This window comes from Nannobrachium achirus, assembly GCF_963921795.1.
Source record: "Nannobrachium achirus genome assembly, chromosome: 21".
NCBI classification, from domain to species: domain Eukaryota; kingdom Metazoa; phylum Chordata; class Actinopteri; order Myctophiformes; family Myctophidae; genus Nannobrachium; species Nannobrachium achirus.
Genome location: NC_137828.1, coordinates 48,718,877 through 48,746,126, shown reverse-complemented (window position 1 = coordinate 48,746,126; position 27,250 = coordinate 48,718,877). Strand labels below are relative to the sequence as shown.

Genomic DNA, 27,250 nt, shown 5'->3' with positions numbered 1-27,250 from the left:
CTTGGTGTGCAGGACACGAAAATAAACTAATCAATCAATCAACCTACGGGCCAAGATTGCATTGTGGCATCATGGGCTTTTCATTTGACTTGACTAACTTAATATAGTTAGATTTGGCTCTGACTGTCACCCTACAGTAGCTCTGTCTAACTGCTTCACTGTACTACTGCCTAATGAAGTAGGAATGATGCCTTAACCCACAATGTCTTGCTTGAACAGTCGGAGTCGAGCAGAGATGACCCGAGTTCAGGTATAAGGCATAATAGATTGGAGATGGCTATGTTTAGGTAATAGGGTAAAATGGTTTTGTTTAGACATTAGATTAGAGATGGTTAAGTTGTAGTATTAAGGTTAAATGGTTGCGTTTAGGCATTAGGTGTTTAGGTATGAGTTTGAAATGTTTTAGTTTAGGCATAGTTAAATAAAGTTAAAATAGTTTTGTCTAGACGTCATGTTAGGGTTAAGTTTAGGGTTAGGGTCATGGGGTTATGGTCAGCGTTGAGATTCCATGACCTCATTGGCTACTCCTGGAATCTTGTGGTAATTGGTTACCGTTTAAGCAGCCATGATTTAAAGGACCACTTAACCCAATTTCAACCTATCTTCATTTAACTGGTCCTCACTAATGCTCATTATAAGATGGCATAAGATGTGTCTCAGAGGAGGGCTGTGGACCGTTCAGAAACCTGCCTAACTTCTTTTGTTCGTTTTTTTATTGATGCACTAGAACCTTGTTGATTCTTCATTCTTCTTGATCAGCGAGAACGATTATATGATAATTATAAGGTAGAAAATGGCTGAAGTACTCCTTTAATTGGCCAAATAGCTGTGGAGAAACACACAGGCTGAGATAAATGATAGTCATCTGGTTGAAGAAGGGAGGCAGAGAGAAAATGCGTGAGGGGGTTGTACATTTTGTGAAATAAATAGAAAAGGAGAAACATCAGAGAAAGGGAGAGGCTGAATGCTTGAGAGAGAGAGAGAGAGAGAGAGAGAGAGAGAGAGAGAGAGAGAGAGAGAGAGAGAGAGAAGGGCAGACAGACACACAGATAGAATAGATAGTTCAATAAACAGCCAGACAGACGTAGAGATTGACTGATGAGCAAACAGAGAGACAAGGCAGAGAGAGACATGAGAAAGATAAGAGATAAGAGATAGACAAAGATCTGTGTAGACTGTGTGTGTGTGTGTGTGTGTGTGTGTGTGTGTGTGTGTGTGTGTGTGTGTGTGTGTGTGTGTGTGTGTGTGTGTGTGTGTGTGTGTGTGTGTGTGTGTGTGCGTGCGTGCGTGCAAGCACCCCCGCAAGCACTGTGCAAAGTGTGCATGCTTGAGGGGTGTTTTATTTTTGTTATTTTCTTATCCACTTCACCACTCATTTGGGGAAGTAAATATCCCTCTACAATATTATTTCAAAACATAAAAAAAATAATTCTACATATTGAATACAAAAAATATTTTAAGATTGATTTATTGAGTTATTTATTGACAGTTTTGAGCTGTGCTACCCACTCCAATATGTCCCTATCCGTATGTCCCTTTTCTGATTGGACAATATAATGATGAGCACATATCTATACATCATCATCATACTGTACTTAGCACAATACTCGAACCTACACTGTTTCTTCAGGAACAGTATTTTCTAGTGGTGGGATTTGTATTATAGCGTCCTACGGCACAAGATGCCCAGCCCACATTACATACACCAAGATGTCCACAAAAATATCACACCTAGTGTGAAGTGAGCGGGGCTATTTATGAGTTAATTTCATTAAGTGTCCCGTGAAGCTTAGCCAATGTGACCCTGGGCGTACAACAAACTGAGCGCTTTGTGCCAAGATGTAGGCCACGCTTTGGGACGCTTTGTCCAGGACGCTTCGTACCGGACAAAGCCAGATGTTGGAGCTTACCTCCTTCCAGGAGCTTGTAGCCATTTTCAAAAGATTTTTATACATTTGAAATAGGATATTCTGCACAATGACTACTTTTACTTTTGGTACTTTAAATACATTTTGATACCAATACTTGTGTACTTTACTCAAGTACATTTTGAATACCGGACTTCTACTTGTAACAGAGTAAATCTTCATTGCAGTATTGATACTTTTACTTAAGTAAAGAATGTAAGTAGGCTACCTTTTCCACCACTGGCTGTGAGTTACGGGTAGCCTACATCGTTTTCCAATGCAACAACGGCCATGCTTTCCCTATTTTCCAAGCTAAAAGGTTTGGGAACCACTGCAGACTACACAGTGTTTTAGTACATAGTGTGTACTCTGCCGTCGTTGGAAGCAGTGAGTCACTGGAGCGGCCAGAGGTTCCAAACCACCACTAATGTAACTAACCCTACATGGTAGGAGGCCAAACCAGGATGCACGCACACGCGCACACACACACACACACACACACACACACACACACACACACACACACACACACACACACACGCTTCAGCCATATAACTTTAACTCTACGTTGAGTATGACTCATGCACACATTGAGAGGAATGTAAGCTAACCAAACCTCAAACTAACCATTTGTGTTTTGTGTCTCTCTCTCTCTCTCTCTCTCTCTCTCTCTCTCTCTCTCTCTCTCTCTCTCTCTCACAGGGTTATGAAATGCTGAAAGTATGTGCACTCATGCAAATCTACTGTAGTCAATAACAGACATATACATATTTAAAATTGTCTGCATGCTGCTGTTGACCAGTAGATGGCAATGTATCAATACTTGTCTGTGCCCCTTGGCTGTGTGTGCACAAGAGCATGCACTGCATATTCGAGTGCACGCATGCCAGCATCTGAACTCGTGCTTGCACATGTGCATGAGCAAGAACGAGCAGCAGTGTGCACAAGTTTGTGTCCGTGCCTGTGTGTGTGTGTGTGTGTGTGTGTGTGTGTGTGTGTGTGTGTGTGTGTGTGTGTGTGTGTGTGTGTGTGTGTGTGTGTGTGTGTGTGTGTGTGTGTGTGTGTGTGTGTGTGTGTGCCTTACCCTGAGTGAGTGGCGTGGGCACTGTGATCTGTACTCCATCCAGACTGCAGAGGTGACCGCAGGGGTCCAGAGTCACCACTCCTCCTGTGACAGAGGTGATGTGAGTGGGTGAGGTGTCGGTTTAATTCAAGTTCAATCAGTTTGACGTTCAAATCAAAACCTCTAATAACCATGTGAAAATAAACCATTGCTTCTAAGGCTTAATTTAGACTCCATCACACAATGATGTTGCTTGTCTAAAATAACAGATTTTAATTTTAAAAAATCAGTTCTTGTCGCCAAGCGAGACAGTTTCTTATATGTTGTGTGTTATAACAGCTCATTTATAATAGTTAATGCCAGACCTTCAGCCCGTTCAACTGCACCATAAGTATAGACAAATCTTCTAACACTTCTAAAGTAAAAGCCTTTTACTTTTATGTCTTCTCTTTGGAGTTGATTGTACTTGCAGCCCCTGATAAAGTTCTGTCAGGGATTCTTGTCCGAAACACCCAGTGACTTCAGGAAACAACACTGATGATGTGTCCAAGTTTGTGCATCAGCAGATGTTTATTTACTGTAGAATTTTTGAACAGGCAAGATATAAATGGATAGAGTGGTTAAGATGATTGTGATGCTATGTTAACTACTTTTTCTAGCTGTCATTCCACAGAATCCTGCCATTTCACAAAATATTAAGCACACAATCCACAGAGGGGTGAGTTGGGTGGACCACAGAGCCATGCCAGTTCAGCAAACAGACATCTTTATGTGCCAGTTAAACACAGCTTTTGTCTGCCCTGATATTGGGAGGTCAGGGTTCAATCCCTGGCAGAGTCATAACAAAGACTAAACAAATGGTACCAAATGCCTCCCTGCTTGGCACTCAGCAGCATCAAGGGTGGATTGGGGCTAAGTCCCTGCAACATACCGGTACTTTGTAGGTTTTCTGTTTCGTAGGCTATGTGTCTAAGTTAACATTACTCTAGTAGACCCCCAGGTGTGGTTATAATCTGCAAATATGTCTTCCCTGTGTATTTTTGATTTCTTCCTGAAAGCTGAAAGCCTCCGAGTCAAAAGGCCCAATCGAAAAACACAGCATCCCCCACGGGAATCAAAACCTAGACCTTCTAACTGTAAGGCAACAGCACTAACGACTGCGCCACCGTGCCCCCTGAGCCCTTTAGTATTACGTGGACAGATGAGTTGAAGGTTTTCAAATGGGCTCTGATCCAGAAAAGGTTGAGAACCACTGATGTAGTGCCGCTACTGTATTTCACACCAACCTTCATTGAAGATCAGACAGTGCTCTGCCTCTATGCCAGCTCCTTGGATAGTGATGTCCTGAGGCACCTGGGCATCTTCCCGACCAATACGAGTCACTCCTGGAACATCACATAAACACAGTGTGGATGTCATTACATATGGCATGCCTCTGTAACATTATGTGTCTGTGACTCTATTCACCACTGTTTTATACCATAGGTTTAAAAGCACTTTTACACAAATAAAATGTGTTATTTTACATGTGCATACATCTGCCTATAGAAAGTCACACATACAGTATGCATACACACACTGTATACCGTCTATGCAATTGCAGTCTATACAATCATTGTGATCAGCAATCTCTCAGAGGTGTGTTCTAACGTGTTACACTTATACATGCGCATGTTGTGCAGGGAATAATTATCGTATGCCCACCGGAAAAACCTAGAATACAACACTGATATCTCTGCATGATTTTGAATCACAACTCTAATTCTGTTTGACAGAAGATAAACCTATTACACAGGCATATTGATCCAAAAGAGTGCTATTCGTTTAACATTAAAGATGAATACCTCTGTAGCTATAATATTTATTTCTCCAGCAGTTGTGACTCTGTGGGAATAGAGGTTCAGTGGCCCTAAAATGGCTTGTTTACATTGTTAGCATTCTTCAGTGAAACCTAGGGGGGGCACGGCTAGCTGTGAAATTGCATCAGCGTCTGGCAAGCCAATGTGAAAAGTGGCTGATGAAGGTACACAAACAAAACAACCAGTTACAATACCAAGAGTCAAGATATCATTTTATATTAATTACTGCATTTGATAGGATTGTGGTCTGTTACATTTATCATGGTCGCCGGAGTCACTATAGCCTACATAGATTTAACTATGTGTACACAGTATAATGGTTTTATAGGCAGCAAATCAATCTCTATATGTCTTCCTAAAGTACTGTCTAGAGACCAGTGGTTCATACACTTTTACATTTCAAGGACGCCCCTTAACTCTGACATTATACAAATGAAACCAAATGGATCTGTTCAGGTCCATTTGGTTCCATCTGTATATTGTCAGAGTTACACTTACAGTGTTACACTAAGGGTCAATTTAAAAGTTCTAATGCCAGATTTATTATTTATGTATTGGGGCTGGTGCCAGCAAAAAGCAGCTTACCTTTGCGATGTTATAGAAAATTATCTATTGATTATTTTCAAACAAATTCTTTTTATAATACAACGCTCAAATGTGTACTTTAGTCTAGCTGGCGGCAGAGGGCAGCCTTATGCAAAGAATTCATGTGAATTGGGCCGCTTCGCTTGCCATCCATTCAGAGCATAGAAATGCATTTTCTAGATCAGATCCACAGAAAACAGCCAGGAAGTGATCTGGGACTCCATTATTGCTAACGTGCGGTGGATCTTTGAGAGCAGCGTTACGGGAGATGTTTTACTGTACACAGCGGCGTGACCCCTCAACAGCTTACAGTCATCAGACAAGGTAAAAAGAACGAGCCGTATTAGCAACGAGCTGGGTTGAAAATTGGGGCGAACGGGAACGTCCGAAGCAGTAAAAGAGTTGGCCCTTTTCGACTGCAGCTTTAGCACCACACTACACAACACTACACCGCATAAAATAAAATATCTACATTTTCCATTACACAAAAGTACCCCTATCGGTAAGAAACAAATTGACCCTTTTAACTGTGATTATAATACAATATAAATTTGCATTACAACTATCCTAAATTATAATACACTATAATGGATTATAACTGTGATTATAATACACTATAAAGTATTAATGTATTACTATGATACTTATAATACACTGGTTATAACACAATAGAATCTATTATCATGTATTACAACTATATCCTGGTGGTCTAAATGAAAAGTCAGTGAGTGATCAGTCATTATGAAGTGTTTGGCCCTGTTTGGCCTAGCTCAGACCTACTCTAGATTGGATACTTTTTAGTATCACGTTTAGTACCACTTTCACACCACTCTGCAGGTCCTTGTAGTGGAAAACCTGGCACAAGTGGGCGGTGTGGAGTGGTGTGGTGTTGTTGGGCCACGTCAGTGGAAAAGGGGCTTTAGAGACCTCTCAAGGAACCCTGAGTACCTGGACCCCACTTTGACAACCACTGCTCTAGACTCTAGTCTAGACAAAAAAAAATAGGATTTATTTTACAGTTGTTACAGTCTAGACTAGAGTTTTGAAACTTTGTTTATTTCTCTCAAAACAATACTTTTGCTAAGACCAAGAGAAGGACCAAGCCCTGGGTAAAGTAAGTGTGTCTGCTGTGTTGATTTCAAACAAGGCAACCCAAACAAGAGAAAAAAGGCAAACCCACACTCTTAAATAAATATCAGATTGATTTGTTTTATTTCACTTGTTTTTCGATCTTTGGAAAACAATATTTGGGACAATGAATTCCAGCTTGTATGACATTTGCACAAGCTGAGTGATGGATAATTGGGCAAGGTTTCAGGCAAACACTGCAAGGACTCTGCAGTAAACAATAAAATCCAAAGCGTTATTTAACTTTGGGAGTGTAAAATGTTTTTGTTTCATTTCAAACGTGAGAGTCTGGTGTGTGCCGCAGACAAAAGCTTTAATTCCATAATGTAAAGTGACTAGAAATTAAGGGCCGCAAAATTCTAGAGTTCGGGCCGCTGCGCGTCCATCACCGCCATGTTGCGGCAGCATGGTGTGTACCCCTGAATAGAGATGAATCTACAGCACGTTGCCCTGTTTGCAGTGTCTGTGGATTGGATAGTCTATTGGTGAAGTGAATGAATAGGCTCTCCTCTATCCTGCTGTCCGGAGGCGGAAAAACGGAAGCACTAACACACAGCAAGAGTGGACAGTCTGGACACGGACTACTGACAAACCACTATTAGTCCCATTTAAGTTACCGTAAAGGTTCTGTTGTGCTGAATCTGCTGATGTCACTCTACTCATTGATACTTTGACTTAAGCATAAAATGTGAGTACTTTTTCCACCACTGATTTCACACGTGTTACCTTCCAACATCACAGCAAATGAAACGGCAGCTTTTAATCTATGCATAAGATAAAATAATAATAATATTGAAATGGGTAATTGAAAAAGGAGGGCAGTATGAGTTCGCGATGAATTTATCATGGTTAAAGTGGTTTGAAGTTACAATGGGTTTGTATAGAAAGGGGCGTGTCTAATAAAATATCAAATATCTAAATCTGAATCAAGCAACTTAAAAACTGTCTCTCAAAAGACTGAGTAGATGATGAATTGATCCAAAAATGTTTTGAAAGTGAAATATCCCTTTAGGGGCGAAAGGTTTAACAAATATCTGTATTTCCCTGTATTTATCAAGGAAATGTACAAATGAAATGAGATTTAAAAGCAAAAAGAAATACATCTAAACTGTTTTTTTTTTTCAGTGTTTGCAACACTATACTCTAATATACTACCTATATTGAGAAAGAAGATAGCAGGGGCACTACTGGTATCCCTCAAACCACTGGTGATATGACTTTTACTTGTAACAGAGTATTTCTACAATGCAGTATTGTGAGCTTGTGCTATTTGCAAAATATTGTTTGATATTTTAAAATGGACATTATGCCTACTGAGTAGCCTACTTTTACTTACTTGTGTACTTTTATTCAAGTTAATTTTGAATTCCAGACTTTTACTTGTAAGGGAACGGTCACACCAAAGTAGCCTATGGTTATTACTCCACTACATTTATGTTGTGATAACTTTAGACGCATTGTGAGCTTATAGATCTGCTATTTTCAAAATACTTTTATATTTGAAAAGGGACATTCTGCCTAAGGCTGCTCCCACATCAAAGTACCTCTACCTACTTTCATAGTTAAATGATGATCCATTGATCATTGTGAAGGAGTAGTGATACTTTTACTTAAGTAAAACATTTGAGTACCTTTTACACCAAACGTGCACTTTTTTCCTCTTTTCTATTCACACACATTACGGGATTTCTGTCTTTCATTATTTTCTTTTTACACCACACACGCACACTTTTTTATTTTCTATTCAGACACATTACAGTATTTCTGTCTTTCATTATTCATTATTATATAAGAGAGAAAAATGCTTTATATCACTGACTTTCCTTTTTTGACGCCTTCAATTATTTTGGTCAAGGGGAAAAAAAACAGTAGCCAAATGTGTTAGACATGAACATTACTCTTCTTTGCACATGGATTTAAGGATGTAAGGATTGGAAGAAGAGTTGTTTTCTACAGTCACAGCTGCCGTTGGATCTACTCTTGTCTTTCATGAAGCAATGTTTTGGTGTGTTGTTGACTTCAGCACAGGTTTGTATCGCTGTTGCACACGCACGCGTGCGTATGTGTGTGTGTGTGTGTGTGTGTGTGTGTGTGTGTGTGTGTGTGTGTGTGTGTGTGTGTGTGTGTGGCTGCGCCACTTTAAAAAGTAAAAGATATCCCCGCCGTCTCTCTCTCTCTCTCTCTCTCTCTCTCTCTTTCTCTCTCTCTCTCTCTCTCGCTCTCTCTCTCTCTCTCTCTCTCTCTCCCTGTCTCAGAGGCGTCAATTGGGTATGGCAATTTGGTAGCTGCCATACCTTGGCTACAGGGGAAAAAACATAAAATGTACTTCTTAAAATAAATTCATCGTGCCTGTTGCTATAAGGTATGGCAACATGACTGGTGTCTTGCACGCGCGCCCGACACCAGTCATGTTGCCATACCTTAGCTTTTTCTGAACTGACGCCACAACCCTGTCTATCTGTCTCTCTCTGTCGATGTCAAGCCCCAGCAGGCGTGTGTGTGTGTGTGTGTGTGTGTGTGTGTGTGCGTGCGTGCGTGCGTACTGGGCTGTTACACCGCAAATGTTGACCTATAGAATCTGGTGACAATGATTGCGTTCACTGCATATAATGTAAACAGACGTGGTGTAGGCCTATACTGTTTGATTTGCGTTGTAGATGACAACTATTTGAGGGGACTATTAACGCGAGTGGGCGGCCAATAGTGAAATACGGACGTTACCGCGATTGAGGTGAAAGAGAGTAGAAAGTTGTGAGCTAACTATTAGCTATTAGGCTAACTGTTTCCTTTCCGGGTCGATTTGAGGCTATTTTATACAGAGGCAAAAGATGACGGTAATAACGAATATAACTGTATACAGAGGTTTGGAAACACATCTTGCGAAAGTGGCATGGGTGTTTGAATTTGTAAGCTATATTTAGTGCATATGTAGTACATCTAGGCCAAGTGGTTTGCTTTTGAATTAGCGGGTGATTGTTGACCCGGGAGTAGATCACTTACTCCGATGTAATTATAAAGATTAGCTTGTTGGGGAAAGGGTTCCTAGTGGGTCAAACGGATGCGTAGCGTTTTTCCGATGTGCTATTAGTTCGACATCCCATTAGTCCGAGGCTGGTGATTGATAACCTGCCGACGCTGGTGATTTTTAACCTGCCGACGCTGGTGAATGCTAACCTGGTGAATGATGCACTAATTTAATTAAAATGAATTATCAAAAACCTGAAAAATTGGGTTAGCTGGTTTCTTGGAACACCATAACATTGAAGCTGATAAATGGGTAAACTCTCTCCTGATTGGCTGAAATTGGCATCCACCTGAACATTTATTTTCTGTTTTAGGAGCTGGAGAGACTGAAAGACCCCTGTTACTGAACAAACACTCTATAACAATTTAGAATACTAGAAGCTCGGCCGCCCGAAGTCGGCACCCTGGCCAACTCGGGAACAATGTAAATAGGGAATGAATGCCCCGCCCTTTAATGCAAACCCCCATTATACCTATTGTCATAGGATCCGTTTTGACCATCTGTTTGCGTGTGTCCATTTATGCCCATATATGGAGATATATGTCTGTCTACGTCCATTTTATGCCCATATATGGAGATCTCTGTAGGACCCGTTTTGACCATCTGTTTGCCCGTGTCCATTTATGCCCATATATGGAGTTATCTGTCTCTAAGCATCCATTTTATGCCCATATATGGAGATCTCTGTAGGACCCGTATTTACCATCTGTTTGCCTGTGTCCATTTATGCTCATATATGGAGATATCTGTATCTGTCTGTCTGCATCCATTTTATGCCCATATATGGAGATCTCTGTATCTGTTTGTCTGTGTCCCTTTAATCCCATTATGGAGATCTCTGTATCTGTCTGTGCCTCTGACTGTGTTGCAGACACAGTGCCGGTTCCCCCTTTAATGCAAACCCCAGTGCCGGTTCCCCCTTTAATGCAAACCCCATTATACCTGTTGTCATATATGGACACAGGCCATATGTTTGCCTGTGTCCATTTAAGCCCATATATGAACATCGGAACACGTCATACTGATGACATTCAATACGTAACCATGGCATATTTTGTTGACTCATGTGGCGTATGTGATGTCAGAGCCTTTTATGAAGTGATGTCACAATGAGTCAGCGCTTACGCCGGTTTCCTCAGAAACAGCCTGATGTCAACAATCATCTCCGCATACGGAGATTCCGACGTTTTGCGCCGGTTCGGGAAAAACGCGAGCCAAATCTGAAGCCGGTGGGACGAACGGTTCTCGAGATACGCGGGGCACATACTCACAGAGATTTCTCGCATTTATAGTAAGATATCAGAATATAGAGCTCTGACTTCTTCACAAAACACAATATATTCACTTACTAAGATGATCAGATCAGTCTGATTAACCACTTAACTGCTGTATATTATACTTTGTTGTACAATGGTGGCAAACATACTGTAGTTAAACTATAGCTACTCACAAGTTGTACTGTAGATAATTATCAATTGCAGATATCACATCATATCAGATAGGTATAAATTAGAATCATAAGTGTTCCTGTCAGTTTATCAGCATGTAGATCTCCCCATATCTCTGCTCCCATCTCCTCTGCAGTGGCAGTGGTTTTAGAGCGCTAGTCTAGATCGTGTGACTGGAATAGAAATGACGCTGTGGCACCTGTGGGCTGGTGATGTGTGTGTGTGTGTGTGTGTGTGTGTGTGTGTGTGTGTGTGTGTGTGTGTGTGTGTGTGTGTGTGTGTGTGTGTGTGTGTGTGTGTGTGTGTTTCTGTCTGAGAGAGAGACACCTGTGGGCTGACAATGAGTGTGTGGTGTGCGATGAGAGAGAGAGAGAGAGAGAGAGAGAGAGAGAGAGAGAGAGAGAGAGAGAGAGAGAGAGAGAGAGATAGAGAGAGAGAGAGAGAGATAGAGAGAGAGAGAGAGAGAGAGAGAGAAATAGAGGGATAGAGAGACACCTGTGGACTGCTGATGACAGAGCACACTATAAATAACTATAAATATACAACAATCATATCACCAACCAAACATCACACAGTGTGTGGAGCATAGCTGTATGAACTCTGTGTGTTGTGCGTGCGTGCATACGACGTGCTTGTGTGCGGGTGTCAATATGTGTGTGTGTGTGTGTGTGTGTGTGTGTGTGTGTGTGTGTGTGTGTGTGTGTGTGTGTGTGTGTGTGTGTGTGTGTGTGTGTGTGTGTGTGTAAGAGTGTTAAGTGTGCAGCCCTGAGGGAGGAAGTGCTCCATGACTTCATTGTGGAGCCAGCATCCTTTCAGGTGATCACGTTCCCTCTCTCCACCATAGAGGTATACAGTATAAACTCTCCACCCTGGTCTCACTGCACCATGCAGTAGCCACGGAGAGGGAGCAGGGGGTGGGGGGATGGGAACAGAGGTAAATGTTAACATATCTTTTGAATTGAACTGAACTGAACTGAACTGAACTGAATTGAATTGAATTGAATTGAATTGAATTGAATTGAATTGAATTGAATTGAAATTTGAGAGGGAGAGAGGGGAAGTAAAATATGGGAGAACTGAGAGAGAAAAGTAAGCCTGCACAGTGCAGACAGATGAAAAGGTGTTATTGTTCCCGTGGAGTGAGTGTGCATGTGCTTATGTGCGTGTGCGTTACCTTCTTTGAGTGGCAGCAGGGTGATGGCCACACTCAGCCGCCCGCTGCCCAGGCTGACAAGGTGGGGCGTGGCTGTCTGCACCTTCAGCCCTTTGCCCGTGTCAATCAAATCCAGTGGCGGAGACTACAGACAGAGGTATATGGGGACATCCTTTCATAAATAATTCATACATTATTTCTTCTTTACTATAAGTCCTGCAGAACACGTCAACTTTATAAGAACCAATACCAGCTTTCTGGAGTTTGACATTTGGATTAGGTATTTCTTATACTCCCTGTCTGATTTCATTACCATATGCTATCTGTCAGTAAGATGTTTGCCAATGTTCTGTGTTTGAGTAATAATTCAAATTTTATATTTTGAATTTCACCAAATATTTTTTGTTACCGCAACTAAAGAAGAAACCGAACTTGTGAAAAAATGTATATCTTTTTAATAACTTTTAACAAGCTTTTTTCCTCTGGGATTATCAGCATTTATTTTGGATGGCTGTTGTTATGCGTTCTAACTTCTAAGGCAACTCCAAAGAGCTGTATTCAATTCCTGAATGTTGGTATTCTGTAGAAATTTTGCAGAACACATGATCCACTAGAATGACCTTTGGTAAAACGTCATTCCATCTCTTTCCAGGATTCAAATAAAAAGAAAATGCAAAAGTAGCAGATCTACGAGTTCAAAACGTGTTGCAAAAAGTTAGAATATGTTTCTGCCCAACAATTTGAAGGGGTAGGCATATAAGACATAAACCTTACAGTATAAGCACTACACATTACAGCTGACATAAACATGGCAGATTATAGCCCTAGCCCCAGAGGGCACGTACACCGACCTCACCTGTACCTCACCAGGATTTGCAGCGCACATACAGTACACATCATTCACAATAACAGTATAGCAACTAAGACACACTGACCTACAGACATATCAACAGGATTTACAGTGCATATACATACACACAATTAACTCCAACAGCATATTAACTAAGACATATATGTACATCTCAACAGGATTTACAGTGCACAAGCACACAATTAACAGTAATGCTATATTAAACTACGACATACAGTCAAGCCGACAGCACAATAACTAGACATAAATTCACCTGACTCTTTTAAAGCATTAATGTTTTTATTTTTGATTTATTGATTGATTGACTGAATACTTTATTATGAGTTCGCATAGGAAAAGCACAAGACAGTACAGTTCAGATTCAAGGTCTACTAAACCCAAGAAAGATGGCTTGTTTACATTGGGGTCCTTTTGCTATTTAGATTTCTGCCCGCAGAGTTGAATGGCCCATGTTCCATGAAGTACTCAGTCCGTCTACAGTCCTATACATAAGGGCATAAACACTAACTTACTAATGGTATCATGATGGGTTCGTTCTTCAGTTTTTTCCGTTTGACTTTTGGGGCTCTGTTATTGACACGGATGACTAAGCCCTTTCATTATGCAACAAGTTAATAACAGTGATTTCACACAGCGGCTCTGATCTCTTGGGACCCGATGGTCCTTTGACATATCCTGAATGCCAGAGGACTGTAGTAGTAATCACAGTTGACATACAGCATACACTCATTTATTTATGACAATTTAAATTGTCACTCTCTGACTGTTACTCATACAGTATGTCAAAATTACTACGATTTGATTTCAGTGATTTAACCTACACAGGTTGGGAAATATAATAAGTAAAGTGATATACTGTATACAGTAGTTCCCTATTCAGGGGAGGCTGAGAGGAATATGTACACTGAATATGACACTGCCTGTCATCATGACAGATGCAGAACAATATACGATTTCCACAACCTGGAACACTATGGAACAAACTTTCATGAATGGTTGTGTTGTGTATATTTATTTCAGATCAGGTGTAATTAGTGCTCACTGTAAGTGTGCAAGCATTATGTATATCTCTTCAAATGAAGTGTTACCTTAACCGTACATTCAAAGTAGTTTTCATTCCATTTGGAGTTGGAATGTAACGGATCTATGGTCACTGTTTATGTACTCTACATAAAAACAGTCACAATGTATATAATTTGTTTTAAATGCTAGTGTGCGTGTTTGTGTGTGTCACGCGTGCGTGCGTGCGTGCGTGCGTGCGTGCGTGTGTGTTCTGACCTTTGATTCAGCTGGACTGATCTGATCTGACTCTGGCTGGAACATCATCATCTCAGAGTCCTGCAAAAAAAGACACAACTCAGTTAAGACACATGAAGTGTATATGTGTTGCTGTAGCATGAAGAACAAAACCATCCCATAGCCTGGACAGACGGACGAACGGTTGGTTGCCCTGCCTTCGGGGCTGCAGTCTCCACACACAACGGCACAAACAAAGCCAGCACAGTGAGTCAGGTAGAGACCTGGCACAAAGGTGCCAGGAAAACATCCTGTCTCCCAACATTGACAAGATTGTAGACTACAGGAGGAGGTGAGTGATGCTAGACCCCATGGGAACATGAGAACTGTAGTTCGTTCCCTCGACAACATTGCAGAATGCAGATGTTCATGCGGAGATCTGTAGGGGCCTTTGGAGCCCCCAGCAGGCCAGTCATGTAAGCAGCAGGCGGATGCTAAAAAGGATAAGGCCTGTTTAGGCCCTGGACCTGAAAGTACCAAAAAGTTGTGTCACCATGACACAGCAAATGTAATAATGATGAAACTTGTTTGAATGGTAGGGGATAACCAAGAACCAGATGTGTGTACCCATATCACATTGAATTGGCCCATAGGACGAGTGAAACAGGAGCGCTAGGGGAGGTCGTAGATGACGGTTATAGGTGACTGGCCAATTGGCGTGATATGGGGGCAACAACGAAATGGTTCGGCATCCAATAATATTGTTTTGGTTATGGGTTACTCCCAGTGCTATAAAACATTGTGTCTGGACGACAGAGAGGCAGAAGGAGATTGGGAAACGCCAGAACACCACTGGGAGATAGAGAGCTGATGTTGCAACTCGCGTCTTTGCTGTACTCTGTCTAACATTGGAATAAAGGACGGATACTCAACTCTATTCTGTACCACAAGTCTCAGTGTCTCATTGAAAAGATCTCAAACCACGACATAGAGAGAAAGGCCCAACAACAGATCATGGGAGCTTCCCTCCATTGAGGATATACAATGGCCATTGTTTGCGTCAGTGAAGCCCATAGGATTATCAAAGACTGGCCACCTCAGCCATGGACTGTTTCAGATGCTACTGTCTGCTCAGTATATTCTATTTCGTTTCTCCAAACTACCAGGTTCATGAACGATTGACACTAAAGACCTGTTGCCTGCCTACCTGTCTAGTGCCTACCCCTCTCACTCTCTTACACACACACACACACACACACACACACACACACACACACACACACACACACACACACACACACACACACACACACACACACACACACACACACACACACACACACACACACACACACACACACACACACAGTGGCAGCTACGTACACACAATCACACATAGCATCCCACACACACCTATTATGTCATTCAAACATATCCCACACACACTGCCATTTTATAATGTACACATAATGTAAATGTATATGCACACAAATATATGCTTATATACATTCAATGTATATATATATTTAAAAATATAAATAGGACCCATATACACACAGCACCTTCAAAGCCCCTAAAAACGTGCTATATGATTAATGTATATAATTATTTCTTTATCTTACTACTATAAGTTACACCTAGTGTACGGGTACATGATGAGAGTACAATTATTTTGTTCTGGTTCCTCAGACATTGTAGCAGCAATAATAATAAACATAAAAACAAATAGGAAATAAGACAAAAATATCTAGATATCATTTTTTGTTACAATGTTGAGGAACTAAATGGTAAATGGTGCATTTATATAGCACTTTTGATCCAAAGTGCTTTATAGAGATTGTGCATTACATTCACCCATTCACTCACACATTCATTCACCGATGGTGGAGTAAACCATGCAAGGCACCAACCTGCACATCGGGAGCAATTAGGGGTTCAGAGTCTTGCTCAAGGACACTTCGACACTAACTCTGGGGGAGCCCGTGATCAAACTGGGAACCTCGCAGTTCCAATCCAGCTGCTCTAACGGCCACTCTACCCCTGAGCCACTGCCGCCCCTAACTAAATCTTACACACACAGGGAAAAAAAAGGTTTCTACACGCACAGCTGGCACATGAGACGAACAGCCTGTGTGAAAGTGTTCCAGAGGAAACCTACCACTTCACACACACACACACACACACACACACACACACACACACACACACACACACACACACACACACACACACACACACACACACACACACACACACACACACACACACACACACACACACACACACACACACACACACACACACAGTGGTGTGGAGTGGGAGGAATTGGTGTAGGAATGTTCCGGGGAAGCTCATTTCCCACGAGTTGTTGGGAGTTACTTGGACACAGCCTGCCCTCGCACCGAGTGGCACTGTTTAGTGTGAATGTGTGCGTGTGCGTGCGTACAGTACGTACATGTTTTGAGACCACAGGCGGGCTAACCACAGAAACCACATCTTGATATGAGCTCTAACAACTTGTCATGACCACTTGCTTTGCTACGCAGAGACAAGCAGCTGAACATCAGAGCTCCAAACCCTCTTGTCCAGGTAGAGCCTTATGTTGTATTTCAGTGGTTTTAAACCCTTTTCATATCGAGGTCCATTATTTACAGTATTGGCCATTTGAGCCACAGACACATAACAGGCAAACATTGATCAAATCTCTAATTGTGTAGACCTCTTGTAAATTAAGTAATGCAGATGTTTAACAATAATTTAACTTCGTGAGAGTGTAAAATGGAACCAAATGGAACTGTAAGGTCCATCAGTGGTCCACTGGTGGTCCCCGGACCACGGTTCTATTTCATTCATTTCATTACTGTTGGATGGAAATCTATACAGTATGTCCAAAACGGTTATTTTTCAGAATTCAAATTCCAAAAATAGCAAAAGACAGCAGATCTACATGTGTGTATCTACTACTTTTGCTACTTTTGTGTGACACTGTAGTATGACGAAGCAGGGCATTCATTTACAGAAAAATGTAATAGTAGAAATACAGAGATAAGAGGTTTCTGCCCGCCAACAACAATATATAACTTGATCTCTAGTTTTTTATTTTTTATTATCGTGCGAGTAAAATTCCACAGCAATGACATCAGCAATGACTCCTGTATTATGAGTTGCACGCCGGTGTCTCGCACCAAAAATAAGTGATCTACAAACTCGTTGTGAGCTTGTAAGACGGCTATTTTCGGTACGAAACACGATGTGCAACCAAGTATAACTCGGGCTTAAAAAGTGTGGGTGGCAAGGTGGCTCAGTGGTTAGCAGCACTGTTGCCTCGCTCCTAAAAGCCCTGCTGTGTCTGAATCCCACTGGGGCCCACATGGTGCCTGTGGTCAGTTATATCCACGTGGGTTTCCTCCCACTGAAAGACATGTATGTTATGCACATGCCACCACTGCCCTTAACCACAAGGCACTAGCTTTAGGCACGGGTCCTTGTGTGCTGGAGTGCTTCCCACTGCTCCTAATGGTTAGGGTGGGTCAAATGTAGCCTTAGATTAAGTCTCTCGTATGTCTTTCATCGATGCTGACATTTTCAATCTACGAGCGTCTTAGGGTTCAATTGGAATGCAGCCCTGGACTGTCACCAGCGGAGCTCGCAAGGCTCCGAACATTGCACAAATGCGAAATTACCCTCTTGCCCCAAATCATGTTAGCTAGGCTTGCAGAGTCTTTGCACAATGTATTAGTCGATATTTTTCAATAAGAAGTGTTTTTATCCAGGCTTTGTCGGAATCTCTCTGCTTTTCCTCGTTGGGTGCAACTGCGCAACAGCGCCTGTTTGGCATGTATTGCAAGGTACTGTTCCAGCTGCGCACTTGCACCCAATATTTGTGGTAAATGAGGAAAAGTGAGATTCCAACACAGACTGGATGACAGGCATGCAGGCTGCATTCCAGTTGAACCCTAAAACGCTCGTAGATTAAAAATGACAAAAACAATTAAATACATCTACAAGAGTCTTAATCTAAGGCTAGGTCAAATGCAAAGGATGATAAAGCCATGTGATTTATAATTTGTCACACAATGGTGGCAAAAGTAGTGATAATAGCCCATCTCTGTGAAGACCTGAGAGTTTGTAAATAATATGCTGTATTCCTTTTATCACAGCCTGTGATGAACTTCAGAACAGTGTGTTGCACCAGCCAATGCAAGCGTTTAGCGGAGGCATGAACATTCGCAATGTCTTTTAACCACTTCAGGCCGATATTCTTTGTTGACTGGGGTGCCTCAGGGCTAGGTTCGCTGCTTTGTACACCAAATGTCAACACCAAATCTCTCAGCCAAAAACTGCAGGTCTACAGTCTCACAGTTTGTCATTGCGACACAATAAGATGTCTCCTCTAGGCCTCTTAGCTATTGTTTTTGGTACAGCCTGTCTGTTATGGTTCAGCTTGTCCTTGTCACAGCTACAGTATTACTATGCCCTGATCCCTGTGCTCGTTGGCAGAACTACCCCAGATCTGTGTCACTTGTGTTTCTAACATACTTCTCCCCATGATATCATGCACATTAAAGCATCACCACCGGCACCTAGAATATTGTCTCGACTGACTCCTATTGCCTCATCAATTACTGATTGATGGAGAATTCCATCAGTTGGTAGCAACGTTTTCAGGCCAAGGACCCCTTAGCTGAGAGAGAGATGAAGCAGGGACCCCCAGATTCCATATAGTTTCATTGTTTGACAGCACAATCATCAGTGTATTTTGGAATCATGTCAATTTGTGTTATCAGATATGTAACCACTTGAACCTTCAATACTTAATAAACTTGACCTTTCACTCTGTACTTACTACTTAGTTTGCTCTTTTTTCCCCCTCTACACCAAACCTCTTTGCCAAAAATAGCCGATCTACAAGCTCACAACGCCTCGCGCTGCTGTGAATATGAAAAAGGAGAAAAAAGGTTTCTATCACACAAAGATTTGAAGGACCCCCTCTAGTAACTCTGAGAACCCCCTCAGGGTCCCGGACACCCTGTTGAAGACCCCTGGGTTAGACTTAGGACACAGGTTAGACAGACAGACAGACAGACAGACAGACAGACAGACAGACAGACAGACAGACAGACAGACAGACAAAGTGGATTATGCTACTTGGTCGCAGCTAATAACAAGTGATTAATGTGTCTGTTCAGCTTTAGAAGACGTGGAGTCATGAGAGAAAACAAACATTAAAGGGTAATCGGAGGAATGGAGAGAGCGTAATCGGAGGAATGGCGAGACATACAGTATAGTGCAGAAACAACACAATACTTCAAGCTTGTGCATGTGTGTGATATGAGTAAACACTCAGATCCGCTGCCAAGTACAACTACCCCAGAACCCTACAATTCAATGAAACAAAAACAAACATGCTCATTGCTCACACACGCATACACACACACACGCACGCGCACACACACACACACACACACACACACACACACACACACACACACACACACACACACATACAAAAGCACAGACACACACAGGGAAAGCACGTATTCATGGGCGAGTGAAATGTCCCTCACCAAAACAGAGATGATTAGAGCCTATATGAAACCACGGCCACCACATCTCCGCCTCCCGCCCTGTTATCCCTCCTTCCGCTATCTCTCTCTCTCTCTCTCTCTCTCTCTCTCTCTCTCTCTCTCTCTCTCATCTCTCTCTCTCCTTGTCAACTCCCCTCTTCCGCCCTGTGATCCGACACACATGTCAGTCAACAGTGGAATAAAATATAATTTGATTCAACTTTTCTAACTATATGTGCTGCACTCTTTGCCTCTACCTCTTTATTCTGCCATCCAGTAGTGTTTTGAGCGGTGCTTCTGGAAGGAGCTAAGCTCCAACATCTGTCTTTGTCCGGTTCCCAAAAAAATGTCTGGTCCCCCGAAAAAGTGTGTGAAGCGTGGCCCACATCTGGCCTAGATATGGCCTACATCTGGCCTAGATATGGCCTACATCTGGCCTAGATATGGCCTACATCTTGGCACAAACGGCTAGGCGTGGGGCGGTATCGACATTTTGTTACCGCGATTACCGTCTTCCCATTTACCGCCGGTATTGCGGTAATTACCGCACCCCCGTATCTATTAATTAAGGTTCAGCGATAAGCCAAAATATTGCAATCGTCTTCCCAAACGTCGCCTCTCCACAGCCTGACTGCCCGAGTTATACTTCCCCGTACAGCACAGCAGGTTTGGCTTTGAAAGGAGCAGATCTACAAGCTCACAACACGTCGCATCCGCGACGCGTTCTGAGCTTTTAGATCTGCACTGTCGGGTTACCATAGTAACGGTAGCTACTTGGGCTTTTAAGACACAGACTGCTGTGTGTGAACAAACCAGAAGGGAGACGGAGACGGGTAGTCAGATCGTGTACAGTGATTAACTCACGTCTGAAATCGCAGCGATTGAGTGCTGATATATACAGGTTTTAGTGACAAGACTTGACAGAAAAGGTTATAAAATCGGCGACGGGGCACAACGGGCGAGTCGGCGCGACGCGTTGGGAAAAGTAAAAGATAGTTTCATTTTCGGTTTTAGTCCACGCGGTCCGCGCTCCGCCTGTAATCCGTATGAATAAAAAACAAAATGCCACAAGGTACTACTGCCACAACACAAGGTATGTATTAACATACTTGTGTTGTGTGGATTACAGTCAGAGAAAGTTTACGCTTCTCCGTGCTCCCTACTACGAGGCTGCTGCTGTGTGTCTCCGAGTCGAGTGACGTATGTGGCTTCCAAACCATAGACGTTCCAAACCTGTGGTACGCGGCCCAGAGCAGAGCGGCATGGAGCGCATGCGGTCCTCGCCTCTCCCCCGTTTTAAAACTCGCTTGTTTTCAATAAAAATAGACTATTTTGACCGTGGTAAGGACCCTGACACCGCGGTAGGCCTCGGTATACCGCGGTACGGCGGTACGGCGGTTACCGCCCCCAACCCTAGCTCCAAGTTTGTTGTACGCCCAGGCCAAGCTTCACAGGACGCGCTGTGATTGGCCAGCGGAACGCCTGACACAATTAACTCATGAATAGCACAGCTCACTTCACACTAGGTGTGATTTTTATTCCTATGTTCTCTTCTCCTCAACTCTCTCCTCTTTCCTCTCCTCTCCTCTCCTCTCCTCTCCTCTCCTCTCCTCACAGGGAGGAAGTGCAAATCTCTGTCAGCTCCTGACCACTTCCTTTAATTGAGGCGCAACTTCCTCTCTGAGGTCACTTCCTCCACAGCTTTCACACCCTCAGCGCCCCTAGGCACACGCACACGCACACCCACACACACACATATATCCATCCCCTTGTGTGTGCGCGCACACACACACACACACACACACACACACACACACACACACACACACACACACACACACACACACACACACACACACACACACACACACACACACACACACACACACACACACACACACACACACACACACACACACACACACACACACACACACACACACACACACACATTCATAGTCACACATCAGCTCTTTTTGTTATCGCACAAAGATATGGGCCCCCACATTCCAATTTCTGTCCCACACACTCACGCACACACACACACACACACACACACACACACACACACACACACACACACACACACACACACACACACACACACACACACACACACACACACACACACACACACACACACACACACACACACACACACACACACACACACACACACACACACACACACACACACACACACAAAAGAGGGTTTTATTGCCAGTGTAGACAAAGCAAACACACTTGACGACGCAGGGCGGACAAAGACCTGAACGTCTCAGATTAACAGAGAATGGAGGTCAAATCCCCTCTCTCTCTCTCTCTCTCTCTCTCTCTCTCCCTCTCTCCCTCTCTCTCTCTCCTACCTCCCTACCTGCAGTGGTGGAAGATGGACTCAGATTGTTTACTAAAGTAAAAATTCCACAACATGAACATTGTACAAGGTCTGTATTAAAAACCTTATTTGAGTAAAGTACAAAACAACTATTGGCGTCAAAACATACCTAAAGTACCAAAGTTATGCAATGGTTCCCAAAGTTCCCATCCAGACATGTTTCAAATTTAAGTATGCAAAACATACTCAGATCTACAAGCTCACGGCGTGTAGCATAGTGATGCGTTGTGAGTTTATAGCTTATAGATCTTCTATTTTTAATTAGCCTATAGGTATAAAATAGTCTAGTCAATTTAATAGTCTAATAATCGTAAATATCACTAAAGCTGTCAAACAATTGTAATCCTTTCAAAAATTGAAATACTGAAGAAAAGCAAAATAACTAAAATGTGTATACAGTACTTTCCACCACTGCCTACCTGTCTCTCAACTCCCATTTTCCATTTTCATCCACCCTTCCTCCCATGATCATTATCAACACTCTGCCTTTCCCCTCTCCTCTGTGTCTGTTGTTTTTAATCAAGTTGTTTCATTAAAAGAACATCAATTCTCTCTCTCTCTCTCTCTCTCTCTCTCTCTCTCTCTCTCTCTCCCTCCCTCCTTTTCATCTACCCTTCCCTCTCTCTCTTCTTTCTCCACCCTCCTTATTCATTATTCTGTTATTTTTTAATCAAGCTCATCAGAAAACACCCTAATTCATTAGAGAACTTCCTCTCACTGTAGCTTACTTCTTCCCCTCTCTCTATGTCTCTTTCCCTCTCTCCTATGTCTCCTTCCCTCTCTCCTATTAGTCCGGTAAGGCAGAGGTTGGACAACATTTTATTATTTAGTTTTTCAACTGATTCTGTTAGGAAATTAGGTCTACTAGCCAGGATAAAAAATCTACCATAATCTGCTCACTGCAAATACCCACAGTGGCCAAATCAAGTTGGGCTCCCATCGACTTTCTATACAGGAGGAAAATACCCAGAAAAAAATCAGCTTTAAGTAGGATGTGAGGGGTCTAACTAGGGGTTTGTCATGATGCTTTTTTGCACAAAAAACATTCATTGGCCCCAGAAAACGCCATCAAAAGATGTTTTTTTTTGATGACTCATCACTTTTCATCACTAAACCATCATTTTCTGGGGCCATTTTTAGCCCAAGGAATGTTTTTTGTGCAAAACAAATGCTTGCAATGGATTCAGCATCATGACAAACCCCTAGTTAGACCCCTCACATCCTACTGTATAGAAAGTCGATGGGAGCCCAACTTGATTTGGCCACTGTGGGTATTTGCAGTGAGCAGATCATGGTAGATTTTTTTTATCCTGGCTAGTAGACCTAATTTCCTAACAGAATCAGGTGAAAAACTAAACAATAAATTTGTGTCCAACCTTTACAGTCTGTGGTGATAAGCAATCACCGCGGTGTAGTCTTTTAAAGTCCGAAAATGACAACATCACGTCATTAGCCACGGTGAAGGGCTATCACGGCGAACCCCGACATCTCTCCTCTGTTTTTACCTTCAGACATCTCCCCATCACCCCGTTCACTGGGTTCATTGGTCGATCTTGACCAATCAGTGTGCCCCCTGGTTTCAGAGGCACATAGTCACGGTGATAGGACTTCACCATGAGTCCGTGACTATGATGGCCTCAACTTGTTTTCACATTTTTAGGTGATAGCGTATCACCTAAAAGTTAAGGTGATAGCTCTTCACCTCGGACTATGATAAAGCCTTAAGTCTGCAGCTTTTATTACAATGGGGATTCATTCCACAGTTTGGAGACCAGAAGGGAGAAGAGTCTGGGACGAGTGGAGCATTCATTCATTATGTCTTTCCCTCTCCTGTGCCTCCTTCCATCTCTCTGCTTGCTCTCTCTGTTGAATTCAAAACTGTTGTTGTGTTCGTTCCCCCCTCCTCTCTCTCTCTCTCTCTCTCTCTCTCTCTCTCTCTCTCTCTCTCTCTCTCTCTCTCTCTCTCTCTCTCTCCTCTCCACCAAGTTAGTTGTACAGTGGGCAGGTCCTGGCACGTCTGTCTGTGCATGGTCCCGTCATGCAGAGTGCTCCCAGAGTGTGTCAAGTTAAACCCTATGCCTCAGGGGACGGAGAGCGATACGGAGAGGAGAGGAGAGGAGAGGAGAGGAGAGGAGAGGAGTGTGCCACTGAGATTGATCTCCTCATATTGTGAGGTTTCTCAGTGCTCTGTGTCTGTGTGTTGATCCTATCAGGCCAGAGCAGACAATGGTGGCCGTTAGGGACGTCTGGAGGTTAAGGTAGACTGTGGTGTGTGTGTGTGGTTCACACGCACACAAACGCATGCACACACACATACACACACATGCACAAAAGACGACTAAAACTATGACGAAAACATTTTCGTCAACTACCCTTTTTCAGTGACGAAAACTAAATAAAAACAAAGCTATGATGACTAAAAGACTAAGTAAGTACATTGACGATTTCCTCAGCAAATAAAACTAGAATAAAATGCGTTGTGAGCTTGTAGATTGTCTATTTTCAGTCGACTAAATCAACTGTACATTTAGTTGACTAAAATCTTATGATATTTAGTTGACTAAAACTAACACATGTCAGATGACAAAAACTACTTGGAATTTTATTCAAAAGAATATGGCTAAAACTAAATCAAGATTTGCTGTGAAAATCAACACTGGCACACTCGCACGCACGTTCACGTACATGCACACGCATGCACGGACGGACACATACTGTACATGCACACACACTGCAGGCACGTACTATGAGCACAGGCTCAAACACTGTATGAAAACACTGAAGAGAAGACACAGGAGAGAGTTCCTGACGTTTAAAGTTCCCCTCCAGACATGTTTCCAAGTATGTAAAACATTACTATGATGATTAATATCGTTGCTGTCAGACAGAAACCTCGGTTCTCCATATTTCAACTTTTTATAGGCCTATATATATATTAGGGCTGTCAGTCGATTAAAAATTTTAATCCCATTAATCGCATGATTGTCCATAGTTAATCGCACGATTAATCGCAATTAATCGCATATTTTGTATTTGTTCTAAATCTACCTTAAACAGATATTAATACTCATATCAACATGGGAGTAGACAAATAGCCTACTTGCTTTATGCAAATACAGCATATTTATTATTATTTGGAATAATAACAAATACTGTCCATAATAGGCCTAACAAACATATAACAACTTGAGAAAATATCTGCTTCCATTAGGACAGATTAATAGTGAAAGGACCACCGCTCATCGAGGTGCTGCATGCCTGAAGGTCTATGACCAAAAGCTTGCACTTTATTAACTGAAAATAAAGAACATGATTTTGCACACTTTTGAGTGTGCGGAGGCTCCCTTAAATCTTTCATTAGGAGAGATTTAAAATAAACTTGGCATTCAATCACTAAACCTCAGCATCCCTATTCTAAGGGGATATTCACCAAAAGTAGCAGATTTAAAAGCTCATTACAAGATGCTACAAGAGCTTGTAGATCGGCTATTTTTGGTGAAGAGAGTTGGTTTATAAATATAACTCAAGTACAGTGCAACTCAGGGGTGTTTTACAAAGCAAGCATGAGGCATTAGAGGGTCTGAATTGGTTTAACTGAAGTAATATTGATACATTCTAAATATTATCAAAGTATTCTGAGGAACCCTGGACTGGTGTTATTGGGCACCCTAGTTCACTATGAGAAACCCAGCTGTTATGATGTAGAGTGTACTAGAGACACTGATGGCTCGTTGGAGATGTGTGGCACACAAGCCATAGTCAGCCAGACTTGCCGGATTTCAGCCGGATTTGGGCCATAACAGGGCCCAAACCTGTTTGCCACTGAGGCAGCCAACTGGTGACACTGCCAATCTTAACTGCTAACCACTGTATGTGGGTTCTCTGGCCGTTGTTGCAAGCATTTGGTGGTCACTGTTAGCATGTTGGTGCGGGGGTCTGGGGAGGCAGAGCACTGTATAATAAAGGACGTCGTAGGCTACTATGTGCTCGTGTACAAGTTGGAGCGCTCCTGTTCTTGGGAGCGTGTGTGTATCTGGGGCTCGCGCTGTCTGCAGATGTGCCGTTTCAACGCTTCGGTATTTGATGCGCGCGACGCCGTGAGCGGTGATATTGTGGTTGTCTGCTGCAAAAATCTCCGCCGTTTTGTCTGTCTCATACATAGAGTTATGGGGTCTCATACTATGACTAGCCCTGCTGCTAGTCATAATCACACACTGACTGACTGTTGTCAGCGCATTCGCTGACCGAGGCAGCGAATGCGCTGATGGCGCAATCACCGAGGCTCAAACATCAGCTGCGTTAATCGCACGTTAAAAGAAATATCGGCATTAAAAGGATTGTGAGTTAACTAGTTAATAGCGCGCTAAATTCGACAGGTATAATATATATATATATTTTTTTTTTTCTTTTTTTTTTTCCATAAATAAATCCTCTACTTCATCACACTATCCACCTCTTTCCGCGGGAGGTTACTGGAGATTTTTTTGCACCACACTTCCGGTTAACAGCAGACATACAAGCTCACGTCGCGTCGCAGATGCAACCGTTGTGAGCTTGTAGATCACACTCGGCTGCGGCGCCGGAAGCTCCATATAGAACTTCTGCGCAATGCAAGATGGGAAAGTTGTGGATAGAGACAATTAAAAGTAGCGGCACGCATGAGCACACATGCACCCACACCCACACCCACACGCACAAATTCTAACCAAGCAAGTGAACCACTACAAATATAAGCCCCAACCAGCAGACTTTGAATGTGTTCTAAATCACTGACTTTTAAGATAATTAAATCTGATCTGGGGATGTGGTTTGCAGAATGTGGAATGAGATGTGTCACAGAAAAAGAATGATGTCTTCTAATCACTGGAAAAAGGAAATGATGCTTTGAGAAGGAAATAAGCAGCACAGGGGGATGAGAGAGAGAGGGAAGCCAGGAAGAGGATGAAAGGAAACTTTGAGGAAAACGGGAAAGGAATGAGTTAAAAGAGGTGAAGAAAGGGCTGAATCTAACAA

At 42.5% G+C, this 27,250-nt stretch overlaps 2 protein-coding genes across 6 annotated transcripts in view; both read right to left on the bottom strand.

The window, feature by feature from the left end:
• Positions 1–5,207, bottom strand: part of phldb2b (pleckstrin homology-like domain, family B, member 2b) — a 70,196-nt gene extending 64,989 nt beyond the window's left edge. For all 5 annotated transcript variants that reach the window (XR_013963206.1, XM_080752190.1, XM_080752191.1 and 2 more), the window contains exons 1-2: positions 4,257–5,207; positions 2,992–3,075 (exon numbers count right to left, since the gene is read on the bottom strand). Coding sequence is in view for 4 of the 5 variants with exons in the window: in XM_080752190.1 (XP_080608316.1) it covers positions 2,992–3,075; positions 4,257–4,401 (229 nt within the window). In the remaining variant the exon portion in view is untranslated. The remainder of the gene's footprint in view (positions 1–2,991; positions 3,076–4,256) is intronic.
• Positions 5,208–6,901: 1,694 nt separating this feature from the next.
• LOC308306763 (pleckstrin homology-like domain family B member 1) overlaps positions 6,902–27,250 on the bottom strand; it is a gene marked incomplete at its 3' end in the record, with an annotated part of 31,088 nt that continues 10,739 nt past the window's right edge. The window contains exons 2-5 of the mRNA XM_080751808.1: positions 14,318–14,377; positions 12,190–12,313; positions 11,805–11,893; positions 6,902–6,961 (exon numbers count right to left, since the gene is read on the bottom strand). Of these exons, the coding sequence (XP_080607934.1) occupies positions 6,902–6,961; positions 11,805–11,893; positions 12,190–12,313; positions 14,318–14,377 (333 nt within the window). The remainder of the gene's footprint in view (positions 6,962–11,804; positions 11,894–12,189; positions 12,314–14,317; positions 14,378–27,250) is intronic.